General features: G+C 33.4%; 1 protein-coding gene across 1 annotated transcript; it reads right to left on the minus strand.

The window, feature by feature from the left end:
* Nucleotides 1-4557: 4557 nt before the first annotated feature.
* On the minus strand, nt 4558-5569 carry LOC127840452 (putative nuclease HARBI1). The gene is made up of 4 exons (XM_052368869.1): nt 5566-5569; nt 5163-5240; nt 4911-5017; nt 4558-4776 (listed from the first exon to the last, which is right to left on the minus strand). Exons 1-4 carry the CDS (start codon nt 5567-5569, stop codon nt 4558-4560), a joined length of 408 nt encoding a protein of 135 aa, XP_052224829.1.
* Between the last annotated feature and the right edge of the window lie 16195 nt (nt 5570-21764).

Raw genomic sequence — 21764 nt, forward strand, 5'->3', positions numbered from 1 at the left:
ATGAACCAACAAAGGCAAATGTAACGGTGCACTGACATTTTGAAATCACCTACCAGCTTTAATGATTGTCATTCGGTTGTAAAAACATTTGTAGCGCCCTGGTCGAGCAATACCTTTGTTTCCTGTATTTAGCCCATTATTTACTGATGACTAACCATACAAAACGAAACCGGAAACAAAAACCACGAGAATTAAATATTTTGAGTAGCAGAAAGTAAGTTGTTTTCTACCCTTGCAAGTGTTCAAGAAGATGTTTGGGTACCGATGTAAATAGATTATATCAACGCACGTTAGGACAATATGCATATCATATAATATTTGCAAGAAAACCTTGAAAACATAGTCATAATTCGGATATGTTTAGTTTTTGTCCACATTTCACAAACAAACTAGGAATAGTACATTCCAATAATAGGTGTTAGTCCTAAATCATTATCGTTTTCATATATAATATATTTATTTATCTTGATATATCGTCCTTAATAACAATCGGATATTTTCCAAAGTAATAGCGAGCAAATTTAATATGATATTGCTATAAGAAACTATCTCGAAATACCAATTCATTACATGGAACATTCCTCCTATGATGGTTTTGGAAACTATATAAGACAGAACTACGCAAATTACAGACACTTCGGTCGGGGAGCGTCAAGCTTCACGGCATCACTAAATCGTGAGTTTACTCACACTGTAACTGTGCTGCTGCAACAATAGCTAATTTGCAAATAGGGAAATTAGTACCCTGAACGCATTAGAAAAAGACTCATGCCGGTCCTGCAAGTCATGGTAGTAGACCAAACTTAATAACCAGCAGTCAATTGTATAAATATGGATAACTTTAGCCAATCCAAAAGATAACCTTTGGTTAAATTTACCCGTTGTTGGATATGGTATCCAATGTGGTTATCCTATTGTATAAAAGTGCAAGTCGCATTGGATATCTTTATCCGAATTGGTTAAAGTTAGCCAAACACAAATTACCCACAATGCACATTTTATCTAGTTCCGGTAAAGACGGTTTCGCGGAAAGTGTCATTTCAGACGACAACAGTTTTGTATCTGTCTATCTAAAACAATGGCCGAAACGATACGAAAAAAAGACCGGTCAATTTTTCGCACGAGGAAATGGCAATAATTCGTGAAGGGGTTTTGAAGTTCGACAACGTTTTATCAAAGAAGTTTTCCAGTGGCTCAACCCGTGTCACGACAAAAATGCAGGACGATGCGTGGGGAGATATCACGCAAAAAGATAATGCCTGTGGTGTGCATGTCGCACGATTGATGAAGTGGAAGGTATGCGAAATATATTTTCGGTCATTGGTTAATGTGTGATACTTATATATATTTATCTATGTATACTTTACTGATACATTAGAAATTAAATTGCAGGTATTCCATACGCAAAAGTCCATGCGCATACAATCATAGCGCCGTATGAGACACAAATGAGTATACTATTTATAGAGACTATTATATAGAGAGTATGTATATTGTATAATATAAAAGAAATGCTTTTATGTTATTCGTTCATTTTCAGAAAGGTACAATTTGCCTTTTTCGTAAACAGCTGACAATTAAGTTTCCCTTGCGAATGTGACTAACTGTATTGTGTTGCATTGATAAATAAGAAAATAAGTTCCAAAAATAAAATTTAAAAGAATAGCATTATATTAGCAATAATTTTACGTCGTGTTATTTATTTAGAAGAATATCGGGAAATGGTGGGGAAAGCAAGAGATAGTGTTACGCTGGAGAGGAAGAACGCCCGGAAGACGGGGGGTAGACAATCGATGAAGGCCACAGACACTGTAACTATGTCCATCATAGATAGTATGAAGGACACGCCATCGTTCATTGGCATTCCGGGAGCCACCATCGGCATCGGTATGTCAAAACCAGTGTCCTAAATTATTTTTAAAACATATTGATTACGAAATGTTCACTACAGTTGTTAGATCTACTTATTTATTTATATAACACAAAATTGTTTATACCTAAAATCATAAACCACTGAAAGGACTTACACTGCGCAGTGCGTACATTTTCTATGCCAGCCAATAATGATAATATACATGTGTCAAACTATTCTTACCTATCATTCAATATATTCACATAATGTCATAAAACCATTTTAATCCTTACATAGTTTTTTTCTCTATAGGTGCTGAGCGCAGCGCAACAACAGGATTTGTTGACCTGCTTGAATTTGATGGTAATTAAGTCCATTTATTTAAATTCCTTGTAAAGAAACAAAACTCATTCCGAGCCACATTGTCGCTCACAAATCACTCTGTCACTGATAAAGTATTACACGCTTCTATGCATAGTATTTTTAGATTGTGTAGTCTTTTGGAAGAATTCATGTTTTCGAATGACACTAAACAAATATTAATATGTACGCAAATGCCTTGAATGATAAGCGATCAATGAGGAATTGACAAAATAATCGTATTATGACTATATTTTCTTGCAACTTTACTTATACTCAGAGAAATTATGCGTTTGTTTATAAATTGTTATATGCTCTTGTGTATGACATCACCACGACTCCGACATAAGTTTGCCTATGCACGTGAGGCTCCATTAGGGGTATTATTTTTATGAATATTTAAATATAATAATACAGCTACTTTTTATATATCTTAATGATGTTTATGTATTTACAAATTAGGCTTCTTCGACTATAGTGAACTTGAGTATAGTACCTGATTTGTCCATAATGAAATTTTAATGGCAAGTTATATTTTTACTTTTACTTTTAATGCAAATGTAATAATACTTTATCAACGAAGGCAAGACATCCTATCATTTTAATTCCCAGCATTGATAAACAATTAATATGGAACAGTAAGAAAAACACACAAATGACATTACATAACAATTTATCACTCAATAAATCGATTATTGTTTATTTATTGGTGTATGTGCATCAAAAAATGGCTTAAATAATAGTATTACTGCACTAATAAATGATTTTTTTTTTCAGAAACATCAAGAGAAAACAGTTCTGACAAAGGTAAATATTATAATACACTATTAAACTCAAGACATGTCTTGACCACACTTGTGAAGTTAACATGATAGGTTAAATAAATTTAATGTGTTTTATTCCATACAAATTATTGAAACTTAATATTATAAATAAGTGCATGATTCAGTTAAATTTCCATAATTGACTGTAGTAAGGATCATTATTTTCAATAAATATTTGCATTTCAGTCCTAAGGGTCCCTGTTCCTATAAATGTCAACACAGATAGCAGGACGAAACCAAGCAGAAATCCAGACAGTGGTAAAAGGTAATACTTTGAACAATATCATGCATTAAAGAGGACTTTTCACGTTTTGGTCAATTGACAAAATTAAATATTTTATTCCAGATTCCCAATTTTTCGTTGCATTTTTTATATTTATGACGAAACAGTAATACATGTCCTGAACATTTACCGTGCTCTAAAAAGTCCATTATATGCATCTTTTGACGATGTAAAAACCTGAAAATTGTAACGCATTGAAACGCAAAACAATGGAATAATTTGTAAAGTTCTGTTGTTGTTATATTTTGGGATATTACTAGTATTGCTTATCAATATAAAGTATTATTTTCATGGCAAACTGCAATACATGCCAAAAGCTGTGAAAAGGCCCTTCAAATAAAATTAAAATTGTAAAAATATTAAACCTTAATTTGATTTAAAAACAAGAAATGTGTTTTTCAGAAATCCTATGTCTCCTTCTGCGCCGCTTTGATTTATATTTTTTTATCATTTGCCAGGTTCATATAGTTATCTCCCTTTAAAGCTTATTACTTCCCTTGGATTTGTTTTTATGACCTTTGACCTTGAAGGATGACCTTGATCTTTTACCACTCAAAATGTGCAGCTCCATGAGATACACGTGCATGCCAAATATGAAGTTGCTATCTTCAATATTGCAAAAGTTATGGAAAAATGTTACAGTTTGGGCAAATAAACCAACCAACAAACTATAGTCGTGGGGACATAAAAACACATAAACACTGCATATGTATATCACCATTTTTGTTCTATTTTCAAATAACACTGAACAATGAAAATAAATAAGATTTTGAAATAATTAGGTTACTTTTTATAAATGTTTATTTACAAAATGCTATAATGCTCTTTCCAATCAATCAGAAAAGAGCAGACCCTGAAGGATCTGCAAATGAAATATTGCGATGCCGCAATCGAAGTCCAGAAGGAACAGTTGTTGATGATGAAGGCTCAAAAGGTATTCTTTGAGCAAGAAACAAACCTGCTGGGGCTTGCAAAAGACAAACTGTGAATCATCTTCATTTTTTATCTGCAAATAATTTTATGTATTGTTAATTTTTATTATAATTATTGTTATTAATATTATTTATAATTTATTTTATAAATCTTATTCAATATGCAATAGTATTATAATTATTACTATTAGTGTTCATGCTCATTATTGAAATGTTATTTGTTATTGTTAAGCAATAGATAAAACAACCTTTTAGATGTTATGAAATATTTTTTTACTAATATTGCCCATAAACATACTTTAATGTTTATGGATTGAAATAATTATTTTCAAACCGGAAATAGTTAGCGGTTATTGCATCCCTGATAGCTTGCCCATCAGGGTTGCCATCTAGCTGAACATGTGTTTGAGGCTGAGGGTCTTCTTCCTCTGGTAATTCCTCCCTCTCACCCCACGCCTTAGCAAGATTGTGCAAAACTGCACATGCATTGATGACGCGTGAAACCTTGCCTGGCTTCATTCGTACCTTAATGTTTACAAAACATAATGTAACAATAAGAAATTTAATTTTGTTAGTAAGGCTCATATTTAAGATATTTCATGGTAAAAATTAACGTTATAGTGAATATTGACACATTTCTAATTATTTTAAAGTAATACCTTTCCATGAAGAACATGGAACCTCCGCTTGAGGACACCAAATGTTCTTTCAATGACATATCTGGTCCTTAAATGAGCATCATTGTACTTCTGTTGTTGTTGGGATCCTGGTGTAAACATGCGATATTTACAAAATTTATTTGAAACGTATCATTGTTCATGAAAGTTAACAAAGACATGTATTTTAAGAAAAGATTCAACACAATGTAAAGACTTGTAAATAGATAAGGTGTTCAACAGATATGCACTCACCAGGATGCAGGAAAGGTGTCATGATGAAGATTTTGCAAGGGTACGCGCTGTCCCCCAACAAAATTCCATCTTCCAAACCTTTGAGCAGAACAATTGTCCACTTAATAAAATTCATAATTTATTTTCACATCCATTGTTTTAAAATAACCTTTCATAAATGAAAGGTATACATGAGAAACAGGACCAGGTATAACAGTAAATGAAAGCGCAGTGAAAAGTAATCAATTCATTTTAAGATTATACACTTATCATGACGATGAGCCTCCAAATAATCACTTTGAAGTGAGGTTCTAAACACATGGGCATCATGGGTGCTTCCTGGCCATGTGGCATTTATGCTGGTGAATACACCTGAAATATGATTGCATATAATAAAATGTATAGAATTAAAATCTAGACATACCCATATACTAAATTATTCAAATAAAGATCTTTTTATTATTATTACAATGTAGCAAGAAAATAATAATATGTCTTGATGATTCCCCGTTACGTGCCCATTTCACACAGCGGATCAGACTATATTTAAACCATGGAACAGACTGTATTTCTTTGGAATCGTTACGTCATGTGAAATGAGTATACGCAAGTTTTTGGGCGCAACAAATGCATAACACAGTGAGAGTTAGGACTAAAAGGACGTGTTTTGTGAAACGAGAAACGGAATTAATTAATTGTACCAGGTCATGAATAAGTGTTACGGAATCTTTGATCTGGTGTGTAAAACAGCAGGATGTATAGATATAGAATACATGGATTTATGTAATGAAGAAATACTCAAGCTTAAAGGTAAGATTATGCTTTGTGTACAAATTAATAAATACCTCTATTATCATAAGTTGCTTGTTTATTAACACTGTGGTAGTGTTTTATGTTCACATATTGCTCCTCGTGTTCATGGGTAGCAATTAGTCGAACATGGGTCCCGTCTAACGCCGCAAGTACGGATGGAAACCCGGCGATTTTGAAAACAATTGTGCTTAGTCATTGATTTATGTCTGTCCGTCGTCGGAAATTTAGTAAATCTGTCTTTCAGGTCACACAGTTCGTCCGTTACTCTGGTCACGACCCTTGAAACCGTGGCAATATCCACCCCAAAAGTATCCCCTATTAATTGCAAAAAAATTCCGGAAGCAAAAAATCTCAGTGACATCAATATTCGCTGCCTCGGTGTCAAGGGTTGATTCCGTCCAGTTGGTCTCTCAAGTCTATGTTCGATAAGTCTTTCTATGCGGTCGATGTTGTCAGGTGTAAATATTAATCGTCGTCGTATTTCTTCAGAGTCGTCAGATTCCGTAAATCTGTCAAGTCGTCGAAATAGTCTTGGTCGTCTAGCGTTCGGTATGTCAATGTCAGCCATTTTGTCAGCGCGTTCTTCATTCGGATAAAGATAATCTTATCCAAAACTTATCATAAACGCGCGCCTGTTCGGATAAATATTGTTTTATACACTCGCTTACCTAAAAAGATATCCTAAAATTGAAGATAACCAAAAGTTATCCGCTGGATAAGAGTTATCCATGTCTAAACAATTGGCTGCACTAGCCATATGCATCAAAAGCACCCTAGACGTAATTTAGTTGTTAATTATATTTGAATTAGTGTTACTCAACAAATTACGGAATAATCAATTTCCTTTAAATCACTTTAGCCAGGTAGTCAAACGAAAAACTAGTATTACCATTTGGCAATTCCTATATTTGTAGTGCCCAAAGCCGGGACCGCTACACATGTTTGCAATGTGTCAATGGACCAAGATTAATAGTAAGACTTTGTATAAAATTCAATTGCCACGAAATGTTATAGTTATTACTCTAAAGGAAATATCCAGGTGTCCGCAAATATGTGTTACAAAATATAATTATTTGGGCTAAAACATAGGGTGTCCGAAATGTTAGAGAAGGTACGTTAGTAAAGTGATTGCTTATCCGGCTCAGCATTTCAGCCCAACATACCAGATCAGCCAGATTAGTATTAGTTCTATATGGCTCAGCACCATCGAGCAACACCAGCATTCGTCTTCTATGGTTATATGCAAATGTAGATGTGTTGAGAATTCATGCGCGACATACAAGAGCACTTTCTGTTTAATATGAGTATAAAAAGCTAAGCATTCGTTCTATAATAGTATTCGTAATGACTAAATTAGTAAACCAATCCTGATCTGGCTCACTATCCCACCGCACAATATCATCTAAGCATTCCTAACAAGTATGTTAAGTCAAAGCGGATCTAGTTCAGAATTTTAGCATGCCAGCATCCCTCCGCAACAAACCATCTCAACACTATTTCTACATAAGAAATGCTGATCCGACTCAAAATGCCAACACGGCGAACCATCTATGCAGTCGTGTTTAAGTGACCATGAATACTGATATAGCTCAGCATCCCAACGCAATAACCCTGTCCGGTCACGGTGCCTATACCTCGTGACTTTTTAAGATATGTGTTGGGAGAATAAAGCGCGACCCAGTTAACCTTTTAAATGATTTCTTTTTAAAAATTGTACAATTTGTAATGGGATAAAGTGGAGAGACCACCCATTCGTGAGAGTTTTCTATAGGCATCATGATCTTTTTAAATAGAGTATTTTTTCAGTAAAGTGCAACCGCGCGTTTGTAGTTTGAAGTCCCCAAATTTTCTAACCGTTCAAACGCGCGGTTGCACTTTAATGAACAAATACTTATTTGTTTAAAAAGTCACGTGGTAAAGGAACCGTGCCTGTGTTCGTTATAAATATGAATATGTCAAATTTAAGCTGGGGTGCTAAGCCCCATTTATTACTCTTATAGGAAATGTTTTTTCAGAATTATGTGCTAGATCAATATTTGCTTTCATTAAACAAATATTGCAAACTGATCTGGTAAATCAGCATCGACATTACTTATTTAAAACGAATGTTGATATAGTTTAGTCCGCTTGGGTTCTTGGCTATATCAAGCTTTCACTAACAACTTAAGAATGCTTATTGTTATTTTACGCCTGTATGATGAGGCTAGGATTGTATTTACATATCATACAGAACTAATGTTCTCTATCGCCTTATCTGGTTTTTTCAGACTTGGGTGCTGAGCCAGATAAGCATTGGCTTAACTAAAGTTTGAATGCTGATCTGATGTGTTGCGTTGGAGTCTGCTAGATCCTATTTGCTTTCATTAAACGATAATGAATGCGCTCAGTGCTGGCTCATATCAGCATAAACTCACATAGAACTAATGGTGATCTAGTTTGGTGTGCTGGAATGTTTTGTGTTTATTTTTATGTTAAGGTAAGTATATCGATCTCTTCAAATGACAAAATACCGGTGTTCGTGTGGTCGCATTATTCCAGGAATGGTTCCATCAGTAATGCTTAGCTATGCCCCTCCGGCCTATCGTACTGACTCACGCAACGAATAGAATCTTGCGGTATTGTGAGTGCTTATTTTGCGCAAAAATTATATCTTGACTGTAAAAACAATAAAAGCGAACAGTGTCCTCCTGATAAGTGCGGACTGAACAGGTTATCTGGTAATTCAAAACAAGCAACACAAATGCATTAAGCCCTGTTTTCCCAGAGCAAAGCTCCTCTATTTAGATTTTAGCCGTCTAAATTGTTAAATCATGATGAAGTTACAAGAGATTATTTATAATGTGTCGTTTTTAAATACTGAATGTTCTTTTGTACAGTATTCAACTAAACATTTAAGAATATATTTTAATAACTTGCTCCCTTTACATTGTTGTAGCTATGTTTGTTTCGCTGTGTAATGCAATAATTAATCAGAAAGTATGAACTAGCTTCTCATTTCTTCATGTGATTTATTTATATATTTTAAAGCAGAAGAAAAACGAAATCCATAACATAATAAAAACAACGCATAATACTATATTTTCATGGAATATATACGGAATATTACACTAGTCAATTGTTCCAAGAGTTTGTATCAATCGAGTGGCATGTGTGATGACGTATCACACGAGAGGCGGAGCCTCGAGTGTGATCGAAATAGCACAGGCCACGAGAGTGATACAAACTCTTGGAACAATTGACTAGCGTAATATTCCTTTTATTATATTATATACAACAACTAACGAAAACAGTCAACGTATTGTTTACTTTAACAAAACTGACAAAACAATGACTAAAACGGTACGCCATAGTTTTTAATACGCGTATGAATACAGTTTATGTAAATTAACGTGCAAACATTCCAACCGAGAAAACACAGGTTTCCGACACGCTTACCTTAATGCCATCGTTGATCCAATGTGTAAAACAATTAAGCTGACAACTTTAATCTGATGTTTAAAACCAAAACGTTAAAACGATAGGCACTTCCACTTCTATTCTTCCATGTCTTTATCGAAACTTTATTTAAACCACACTATTTTATTGTATTCCTATCGAAATCAACATTTAAGCATAATAAACACACACTCCAAAATACGTTTTGAATTCGTTCGATAAAAATTTTAACAAATAGTTTACTGTTAAAAAACACCACATCCGACAGGTCCTTAAATTGCAGAGAGTTTAGATAAAACTATTGTGTTTCGTCACAGAAATGACGTCACACTATGTACTACGTAATATATTTTGTAATATAAAATATTTATATTTTCGGTGCGCGGAATGTGACGTCATTAAATGGGTCGAAGTAGTCCGGCTAGTATGGTAATACGGAATTGGAAACAGCGAGTAGCGTAATACGGGATTTTTTATTTCAACGATTGATACAACCTGTATTTTGTTAAATGCATTAAACAGGTATATAATAAAACTATTTATCATATGCCATATCCTGCTTCCCATGTAATATAACCATTACGAATATTTTTTATCTTACACATGTGTTATAAACTTTCTTATCTTTTTTAATTGGCTTTTTTTCGTTCGATTGACCAATCGCATTTTGTTTATTGGCTTAAATGACGTTGCAACGTCAAATGACGTCACGAAATGTAAACAATATTCGGGATTAATCATAAGGTTTGCGTAAATAATTATTTAATTTGCTTATTTAAAAGCATGTGATGAAAAAATATATGACACTCGTTGTCATTTCATACCATATTTTATATAACTCGTCAAGAAAAATTTTGAGTAAGCTCGCACAAGGCTCGCTTACTAACACAATTTCTGAACTCGTTTAATACAATATCGTATGATAAGACAACTCGTGCCAGATCCTATATGTATTCATGTATAAATAAAAGTTTCCGATTGTAACTATTTTGCCAGAATAACTTGGTTCCAAATTCCATCAAGTATTTATCTATGAATAAACAATGATATCGTCTGTATGTAGGCTATTACAATCAATGGCTGTTGATTAACAGATAAACAATGGCAAAAGTTATATAATCTATATATAGTATTGTGTTTTGATGTAATAAAAAATCGAATAGTAACCAATGTCATAACTATGATGAGCAGCTTGCCTTCAACATTTTACTAAGGCATCTAATACCTAACAGAGTCAACAATTCCTGATAAAAGCCCAATGTTAATGTATTTATTTTCCAGACAAGGTTTCACCAATGCTTCTGTTACAAAGGGATCTAATACTTCAGATCCTCTATTGTAATCACTTAACCATTAACTCGCCATTATTTCCATCACGAGTCTCCAAAAAGAATAACTCACATTACCTTAAACCCTTAAACTAAAATAAATATTCTCAAAGTATCTCAGGACACATGTATGTAGTGTGTATGAGTATTTTAACAATTATATTTCAGCCATTTGTTTATAAGCAGTGTATACAATTTATTGTAGAACATAAGAATGTATTAGGACGAGTATTACATAATGATGACAGTACCATAATGTAACACGTTTGATCATGCCTTAACATTACAAATAAATTTAAGCATTATTCAAATAATAAGGTCATCTACTGACAGTACAAAACAAACAGCCAGGGTTAAACATGAACTTTTAAATTCATCAGTATACATCCTAATTTTAATGTGAATCGATTTAATCAATAAACACAATGTCATGTTCAAAGCAAGAAAGAACTTAACACAAACAAAAATCAACTGTTATGCACCTTTTTCAGTGCAGTGTTTTACTTCAGTATCTTACTATATTTCAGAGATTTAGAAGTGAATACTTATGCTTAACCTATAAATACTTTTCCAATATCTCCAAAAGATAGAACCACAACAACATGCTTATTTTAAAACATGCCTTCACTTAATATACGAAGATGTTTATAGAGTTATGCAGTCCTTCATGACTACACTTTTCATTATAATCTAAGTGTGCTTCAAATGATACATTTTGATTGTATTCAATTTAAAATGAATGTAGATAGAGCATGTTTATGTGTGGTATGCATGCTGTTGTAGGCACTTTGATTCCCAAAGAACACGTCCAATAGGGGAGACTTTCAACAAGATGGGCACCCTTGATGTCGAAGTTTTATCTTCTACTTGAAATACGTTTTTTTTATTGTGACTCTTCTTGCCAAATGTTTAAAGGTTTGAATTGTCAAACGCGACACAAGTGAGATCGATGCAAAACTTGCAGACATCGATGTGAATATATCTAAGCTTAAACTTAACAACCGACAGTAAATTGAAACGTCACGCTAAAATGGTAATACATGTATTTTAATTAAGAATGAAGGAGGTTAACAGGTTAACATGCCGATACGACCAGTTAAGCGGTTAACCGGTTACATTTTCGAGAAAAGGTAAGCCTGAAAAAAATTATTTTTATGCTTTTACATGGAATAAATCGTAGGATTTTACGTTAACGTTCGAAATACTGCCAACTTGCCCTTGAGACAAACAAATTAATAAAGCAATTATTCACCACCTTAGGTGGTTACAAACAGTGGACACGTTTGATTAATTTACGCTATTTTTTGTTTTACTAGTGCCAATTTAAATAGCAAACTGCGAGGCATAGGTGCTATGAACGAAGACGTAATTTATACATTCATAAAAACGCGATAAAAATCAGTTAATACAATGAACGGCTTATGTTGATGTATTGTAAACCAATATCCTACCTAGATTGATCGCGAAAATAAAGTGTGTATACGTAAGAATTTCATCAAGAATTGAATTGGTGGTTAGAAACTTATCGAGTTAACGTCGTACTAGTTTTATTAGCTTGGCGTTTTCGGAGAAAACCCGATGTATTGTAATAGCCAACTCGTTGTGTCGTCCGCCGTCCGACGTCCGCCGTCCAACGTCCGCCGTCCGCGTCGTGCTAAAACCATAACATTTTGTTAAGGTTTTGAATATTGGCACCTAAAATCAAATTGCTTCCACCTACAACTTTTAAACTTCATAATTAGATGCACCTTGATGAGTTGCATCTACACGCCACACCCATTTTTGGGTCACTAGGTCAAAGGTCAAGGTCACTGTGTTCTTTAAAATAAAATCTGACAAGCTTTCATTTATTCAAAACTGCACCCGTAGCCGAGCGTGGCACCTGTTATGCAATGCTCTTGTCAGACATTAAATGTTATAATTGTCATTGCTTCAAAGATGCGCGGTAAAGTTAACAAACATGCGTGTTAATTTTCAACTCGATGGCCACCCGTTGCATGGTGGTGTGAAAATAAACATCGCTTCCCAACAATTGTGCATGTGTCCCAGGAAGCTTTTGTTCGTGCTATCGACATCCGTGCAATCGCAGCGAGTTTCTCGAAACCAGGTTGGCTTGGTAGCAAGGCGCGCAACCGCATCAGCAACAAGCTAGTTGACAAAGCCAATTTCTTGACCAAATGGACACTGTTATAGGATGCATGTTCTGAATGTATATGTTTTTTTGCTGATTTGTTTGAACTGTGAGATAGTGTATCACTAGTTTAAGAATTATTTAAAAACATTTTTATATCAAAACTATTTTTGCTTAGAAAATTAAAACATAATGAACAAAGATACACAACATTTTGTGGGCGATGCGACGCGCATATAATATGATCGGCCATGCAGGCAATTAAGCATATTTATCGCTAAATGTACGGGAAACAAACGAATGAAAACCTTAAGAATACTCTAACTAAAACAATTAAAAGGTTCTCTAAATGTGTTTCCATGCTTGTGCTATTATTTAAACTCGGAAAATTGTTTTTATGATGTAGATAATACGTAAGTACGTAATATTCAAACTGAAATTCAAAGTCATTAACTTAATCAAAGCACTGATCACATGACAAGGTTTCTGTCATTTAAAGATATACATCAAACCAAACCCCCACGGCAAATTAATATTATCATATAACATTATCGAAATCAAACGTTATATTACATATACTATCCCTAGATTGGCACAATAGCATTATTTAGAAAGTGTCATATAATGAAACATGGATCATTATATTTTGTTTTTACCAGCGAAATTACACTCCTGGCAATTTAAAAGCAAATACCGTTTCTTTTATGAAAAAAACAACAACATAAATTGGTATGGACAACATAATGAAGCGTTTGCAGCACTGTTCATCGATATTTTGGAAAAACGTGTTTTATTAAAAGAGTGTTTTGTGTTTTAAGCCATATTATAACAGTGAACGCAGTTTAGGTTCTTCTTCTTGTACCGGTGAAGGAAAGCAAATAAAATCATTTCCTTTCAAGTGAAATTATTTTACAATGGTTCAAACAGTATATTTGTTAGTAAATGTGTGTCAATGTATTTATTAAAATTACGAAACAATGACAATACTTTACTTTAAATTACATACCTTTGCTAAAAAAATATTTTGTTTAACAATTTATCTCACGAAAACTAGTGTGGCGACTTTTTCATTTGATGAAGTACCATTTATTTGATTGCATAACTTTTATCCCACAACAAGGAGCATGCTACAGTTAAGGCACTGCCAACAATGTTTTCAAGTTTCATAATGTCTGGTTTGTTGGCTTGGCAAAATGAAACACGTCTTAAATTAAGGGCCAAGTTTTTTTTTTAACGATGTTATTAATATAGACATACACCATGCATTTTATTTAAATATATCGCGATTGAACACTACAGATAGTTTGATTACTGAGAGAAATTATCCGTCAGTAACTCTTTCGCATTGCATTAATTTATACACAAATAATAACATACTCTCAACATGGTGTTAATGTATCAATAATACGTTGATGTTTTTGATATGCTGCTTCGATGCTGGTTGATGAAATCACATACTTCCTTTCATACAGACGTTGATGTAATTGTAAGGATATTGCTGAAGAGAAACTATACATTATTTTGAAGTTAATTTCCGTAACCGATGTGTGAACTGGTTAATGCTTCTTTTCATGTACTCCGGTGTCAAACTGCTTATTCCGGACAACAAGAGTACTGCTAAAAGATAAATATTCCAATAATTAATACATATGTAGGCAGATGAGGGGTGTCGTATATATTGCCTCCCGAGGTAATTGGTGTATAACTTTGTAACAAAACTGAGGCATGAATTAAAATTGTCATCATGTGAACAAACAATTTATTTGAAATATGACTTTGTATGCGAATGTTTTTAAGTCCTTTCATGTCCTTCTTAAATGCTATAGATTGACTGATTGGTTTGTGTCAACATTGGTTACCGGTTGATATGACAACGAATAGCGTCTTCATTATTCCGTTACCGTTTACTGATTAAAAATAATGTATTTCAAGCGGTGACACTGTTAGAGCTCTCACCATCTCCCACAATATTATTATAAAATTGTTCGAGAAGTGTATCAATGGCTGCACCTTTTTTATGTCTGTCACTCAAACAAGTAATAAGCAGCCTTTTTTTTCAAAATAAAATACTGAATTGATATGTTGTACCAGAATATGTGAACACCCACCCCGCTGTAACAAAACACATTTGAATCGATGAATAAGCGGCGGTATAGATACTTATCCTTCCGAAACTGTCATGTCCGAAAGTTAAATTTGATTTATTTGCGGTTTCTATTTTTCAGAATGCCAAAAGAAGTCCGTAACAAATAATGCATTTAGCCTTTCCATGTCTATATTTATTAATGATCTGACGTGAGTTATAGCATAATGTGTAACATGTTTCTATATGTATCTCTCGTTCATTAAACCTTGTTGACAATATTTACCTTAAAAACAAAACAGAAACCGTAAGTATGTAACCGATAAGCATTAATCATGTGTACAAACGTGATACACACATTTGAAAAGGAACTTACAGAAACTGTATCAATAGTGAAAACCATCTTTCAACACTATGTTAAAATAGTAATATTAAGCTTCTGTTTTAATACCCAAGCCAATTGAATTGTCTTTTATCTTTTGTTTATATTTAGTTTTAGTTATCATGCTATTGTTAAATAAGATTTTAAATGTTTGTTGCGAATATGTCTGGCAATAGTTGTGATGCTCGGGCAGTTTCAAAACGATTAAGACACCGCTCAGAATACTCACCTATATTGTTTCAGCAAAATATATGATGAGTTAAATGACTTAAGAAAATAGTTAAACATTTTTTTAGGAATCTTTGAAGTATAAATAAATTTCCTAAATAGGTTGATAGTTCGTGCATTAAGGTTTTTCGGTTAACCGGTTACTAACCAGTTACGACAAAAGGTTAACCGGTTGATTTTTTTGTATCCTCTTGCATACTTAATTTTAATACACAAGGTGTTTTGGCATAATTAAATATGTCATAAACAGTATAATCAAAATATTACTCCTGATATATAAGTTAAATTAAGCAAGATATTCTTTGTGACGTTTTTTATTTACGTTGGTACATACTTTTATGTAGTGCCTGCCAACTATAACCATATTGTCACGACTCCTACTTTTTTTAATATAAAATATCTTCGGAGGCGGTAGCGAATCGTGTCATTAAAAGAAATCAATTTCTTATTTCTTTAAGTTAAGAAGTGAAAAATAAACACTGTTTGTAAATTTTGTCAAACATATCATTTATTAGTTTCATCATATCACACATTTATGAACATAATACATTTATGTCAATGATTGTGAGGTTATTAATTACAAACCATCAACTTTTAAAGCTTTTGTCTTTCTTTTATTCTCATATTTTTGCGTTACCACCTACCGACCCAACCGTTCTGGTTAGAGTGATTCAACCTCAGAAATCACGGCCTTTTATACTCTCAGAAATTCTGTTACCGCAGAATTCTGCTAAATATTAGAATGTCATAACGTGAACAGCAGAAGACTGACATAATCACAACTAACTTTGGATTGTTCAATGAAAAATATAACATTTCACTACACATTTACAATACAATATATAGTACTACATTAATTACCTGCATATTTGCTATTTAAAATGCAAATAGTATTTTGAATCTATAAAAACAATAATACAGTATAAAACATTTGACATTAAGATTGTTTGCGTAATAGTGACGTCATTCTCAGCTACGACGCCACCTAGGGTTAAATAACACTAAGTGAACATGTGTACAATAACTTAACATAATCTGGATTTAAACTCAAACAATCGCGTAGCTGGTAATCCAGGTAAATTTTCAAGTCTGTTATCATTAGATGTCTCATACAATACTATAGCTTAACTGCAGACAGCATTCGAAACATAGGTTAAATATCAAACAGTAAATAAACATTACCCAAACCACTAAGGTATACATGTGTTACGGAGGCGGTAGCGAATCGTGTCATTTAAAAAAATAAAATTCTTATTTCTTTAAGTTAAGAAGTGAAAAATAAACACTTTTTGTAAATTTTGTCAAACATATCATTTATTATTTTTATCATATCACACATTTATGAACATAAAACATTTATGTCAATGATAACAGTAAGTGAGACAAGTTAGAGTTATAAGTTAATAATTATGTTAAAATTCTGCAAGTTTTCTGTTTCTGGCAGTAAAACTTGCAGAATTTATCTACATTGAATTTCTTTTATTTGGAAATCCATTTTGGGGGACAAGTACCCTTGTAAGGTTTAAATTTGTCATGATGTACAACTTTCACATCAGTCACAGAGTTAGAAAATGGTAAAATATAATTTTGGTGACTAATTTTACTTTGGATGAGATATGGACCGGAGTATGGTGTTAACAACTTAGTACATACTGCTTCTTTTTTTCTCACATTTAAATACCAAACAATGTCACCAGCATTGTACTGATTAAATGTTTTTCCTGACTCGTTTAAATCTGCATGTATTTGGGCAGCATTTTGTAAATGTTTTCTACAAATTTGATGGAAAGTTAGCATTTTATTTTTGAGTTTTAAGACATAATTACCATAAGAGGAGATCAATTCATTTTTACTGTTTACAAACTTACCAAAAGCAATCTCAGCAGGTAGTCTGACCTCTCTACCTAACATTAATAAATTTGGTGTCAATTTCGTAGTTTCATTGGGAGTAGCTCTATATGCTGCTGCTAAACAACCTAAATTTAAATCCCAGATATTTTGATTATCAGACAGATAAGCCCTGATCATGCGTATTAATGTTTTATTATATATCTCAGTTTGACCATTGCCTTTTGGGTTTCTACATGTTGTTATCGTTTTCTTAATTTCAAGAATTTCACATGATTCTCAGAAAATTTTACTTTCATAATTGCTTCCTTGATCAATATGAATATAAATAGGGCACCCAAATCTTGCAATAACTTCATTTAGTATCACTCGAGTTGTTGTCTCAGCTGTTTGATCAGGTACATGTATTATCTCCACCCACTTCGAAAAATGATCTGTCACTGTTAAAATGTACCTATTACCCCTTGGAGTATAAGGCAGTGGACATAAAACATCAGTGGATAATCTGTTTAAAACATTGCCTTCTGTGAGTGTTCCTAAAGGAGCTTTTTGATTTATTGTAAGTGTCTTATTAGCACCACAATTGTCACATTGTTCAATCCATAAATGAACATCTTCCCTAACACCATACCAATAGTATCGCTGTAACAACTTTTCTTGTGTCTTTTTGCGACCAAGATGACCATATAAGATACTGTTATGCATCTAATACAAAACATCTTTTTGTAATATCTTAGGAATTAATAATTGTAAAAATATTCCTGAATTATCCTCCTTATGAAAACGCCTAAAAATCAAACCATCCTTTATAATCAATGCATCCCAGCAGTGCAAATAGTGACGTGTAACCACACTTTCTAAATTGGACATATTCTCATTAGGCTTGCTACCCAATGACAGCCATTTTAATATAGGCCCGATATCTTTATCTTTCATTTGCAAATCTATCATGTCGTGTATGGTAAAACTGTTTGACCATGTAATGTAATCATCTAAGGAACCAGTTTTTGACCTTGTAGTAATTGATCTACACACTTAACGATACACATAATTGAATTTAAATCTGTAAACAGTCTCTGTAGTAAGTACTGTTAAAACAATCCTTATTTTCTCAAACATTGACCTTTTCATTAGGCCAAACAAAAAATATATTCCATTCAGACAACAGCTGAACAACAGTTATAACAATAAACAATCAACACTTCTTGTTGATTCTTTATTTGTTCCAGTAATTGTAACCTTGACATTTGACATAGACTCATTTACTACATGTATGTCCTTGACCTTTGATTCAGTAATTGAACAATCCTTTAAAGGCTCATTGTATATTTTATTTGTACATACAGTTTGGTTTGAGATATCATGGATGTTTGAATCCATTTCTAACGCTCTTTTTCTACACTTGAAACAGGGTCCAAATTTAAGCATTTCCTCAGTATCAATATCTTGGCAATTACAATCTTTTGGATTGGGACACCTTGACAAAGCATCAACATTGCTATGTGTTTTACCTTGCCGGTATTCAACTTGGAATGTGTATCCTGATAGGATTTCTATCCAACGTGCTATTCTGCCTGTAGGCAATTTCAGGCTATAAAGCCAACGTAACGCCCTATAATCTGATCTCACTCTTAATTCCCTACCAAGTAAATAATGACGAAAGTATTCGACAAAATATCGAATAGCAAGTAATTATTTATCTGTCACACAAACGTTTCGTTCTGTTTTACTCAATGTACGACTAGCGTATGCGATTACTTTTTCTTTTCCACCTTGTTTTTGACTTAATACAGCACCTATACCAAAATTACAAGCATCACAATTTAAAATGAATTCTCCATCATTTATTGGTAAAGTCATGGAATCTGGATTTGTAAGACAATATTTCAATTTGTCAAACGGTATTTGACATTCATTAATCAGTTCAAAGAACTATCAATCTTGGTGAGATCAAACAATGGCGTTATAATAGTACTGAAATGTTTTACATGTTTACGATAATACGAGCAAAGACCAAGAAATTGTTTAACCTCTGTTACATTCTCGGGGACCTTCCATTGTAAAACTTTAGCTACATTACACGGATCTGGTTTGACACCTTTAGCAGACACCCTGTATCCAAGAAATGTAACCTCATCTTTTAACAACTCACATGTTGTAGGCTTGAGCTTTAGATTTGCCTGTCTAAATCTGTTTAAAACCTCAACCTGCTTGTGTGGTCATCCACTGTGCTTCCAAATACAATACAGTCATCAATATAGATGATACATGTTTGCCATTGTAGACCCTTTAAAGCAAGTTCCATAACTCTTTGAAAAGTAGCTCCACTATTGGTCATACCAAACGGCATAGAGGTAAACTCATACAACCCATATTTTGATGTGAATGCTGATTTGGGAGTGTCATTTTCGTGCAAAGAAACTTGAAAATAACCTGATGTAAGATCTAGTGTTGAAAAATATTTAGATCCTGCTTTTGTGTCAATACATTCATCCACCTTTGGTATTGGAAATGCATCTACTTTAGTGACCTTGTTTAACAAACGATAATCTATGCATCGCCTTATTGTGCCATCCTTTGGTTACTAAACAAAGTGGTGAAGCCCAAGGGCTGTTTGATGGTCTTATTACCCCTTGGTCAAGAAGTTTATCAATGGCCTTTTTTTCTTCTTCTTGATAAGCAATTGGAACACGCCGAAAAGTTTGTTTGATTGGCCGTTCCTTGCAAGTGTCAATAGTGTGCTCAGTTAAATTGGTAAGGCCAATGTCATTTTCATCCTTTGAGAAAACATCTTGGTATTCTATAAGAACATTTGCAATATTTTTAATATCAGACTGATTACTGTCTTTAACTGAGTCAGTATACAGTGTTTTAAATGTTCTGTTATTTGCTCACTTATGCTGTTATCATTTGATATTTTAATGTTGTCCTGAGAAACATTACTTAGGACTTTGTTTTACAGGTGTTTGAACAAATTGTAATCTCTTTGTTGAATTTGTATTGAGGTCCTGCATATTTTCTGACTCAAGTAATTGTACTGGGTCAATTGCTACAAATTCTGCTGTACCAATCACTGTGTCTTGATTGATTGAAACATAATTAGGAAATGGATTTATCAGTCTAATTTTATCTGTTGGGGCACAATTGATATTTGCTTAACTTGTGGCCATCATAATATGGAAATTGTCTTTAAAACCAGCTGATGCATCAATTAACATGTAAGCACACTTTCTATTGTCATCCATGTCATATCTGTCTATATATGCATCCATTGTTTGTTCTATATAGCCATTAATAACATAATGATCTGCAGCCTTAACTTTCCGTACATTATTATCACTGTATTAATGACATGTAATTTCGGCGCCATTGAGTAAAATTTTGTTCTTGCTAAGTATAATATCAGCAGGTTTGCCGTTACGTCTTTTTAAAATGTTCATACCCAGTAAAACATCATCTTGTATATCTGCAATAATAACTTCACATTTTGTTTTAAATCCATTCATTAGTAATTCTAAATCACATTTTCCACAATCTGTCAGTGCTTCCCCACCTGCATGTAGTAATTTGCTTTTTTTTGTAAAGATGGTTTACATGAATCATCAATTTTAATAAATATTTTTGGAAACTACAGTTTTTTCTGCACCAGTATCAAGAACGTAATTAACGTGTACTCCTTGAACACATCCAGCAATATATATACTTTCTGATAATGGGAAACCTCGCCTAATAGGATTATTTGCTGTAATAGCAACATTACTTTGGCCTTCAAAATTTTGGACTGTCTCTTGGCCATTTAACTCAGTCCTATCTAGATTAAACATGCGCCAGGGGTTGCATAACTGTAACTATTGGTGTTTTGATGGTGCCATTGATTTTCACTGCCTTTATTGCTTTGATTTTGACTCATCAGTTGTGTACCATTGGTGTAGGCATGATTTTCTTTCCCTTTGTGCATATAACTTTGGGATGGGAATGCTGATGGCATTTTACACTGTTCAGTTATTTGACTTTGCATGTTTTGTAATTTGGGGAAATTTCTTTTTATATGCGATGGGTCATGACAATAGAAACATTTCCTGCCATAGTTCATTCTGCTTTTTATGTAACTGTTTGTATGTGACCTATCCTTCATAAATTGGGCTTTTTGTGCGGTGGTGCAACTTTTGTGATATTCTACTTGGTTTTGTTGGGCAGTAAATGCATTTAATTCTGCTCTGACAATTTCTCTCAATTTGTCCATGTCATTGCTTTCTATTTTATTTGATAGGTTCTCATGAACACTGTTAACCTCTTTCTTAATGAGCCTTGTTTTATTTTTACCTGGTGCAATTCTTGCAACATCACATTCTATATCACTGGTATATGAATCAGT

This window comes from Dreissena polymorpha, chromosome 8 (assembly GCF_020536995.1).
Source record: "Dreissena polymorpha isolate Duluth1 chromosome 8, UMN_Dpol_1.0, whole genome shotgun sequence".
Taxonomy (NCBI): domain Eukaryota; kingdom Metazoa; phylum Mollusca; class Bivalvia; order Myida; family Dreissenidae; genus Dreissena; species Dreissena polymorpha.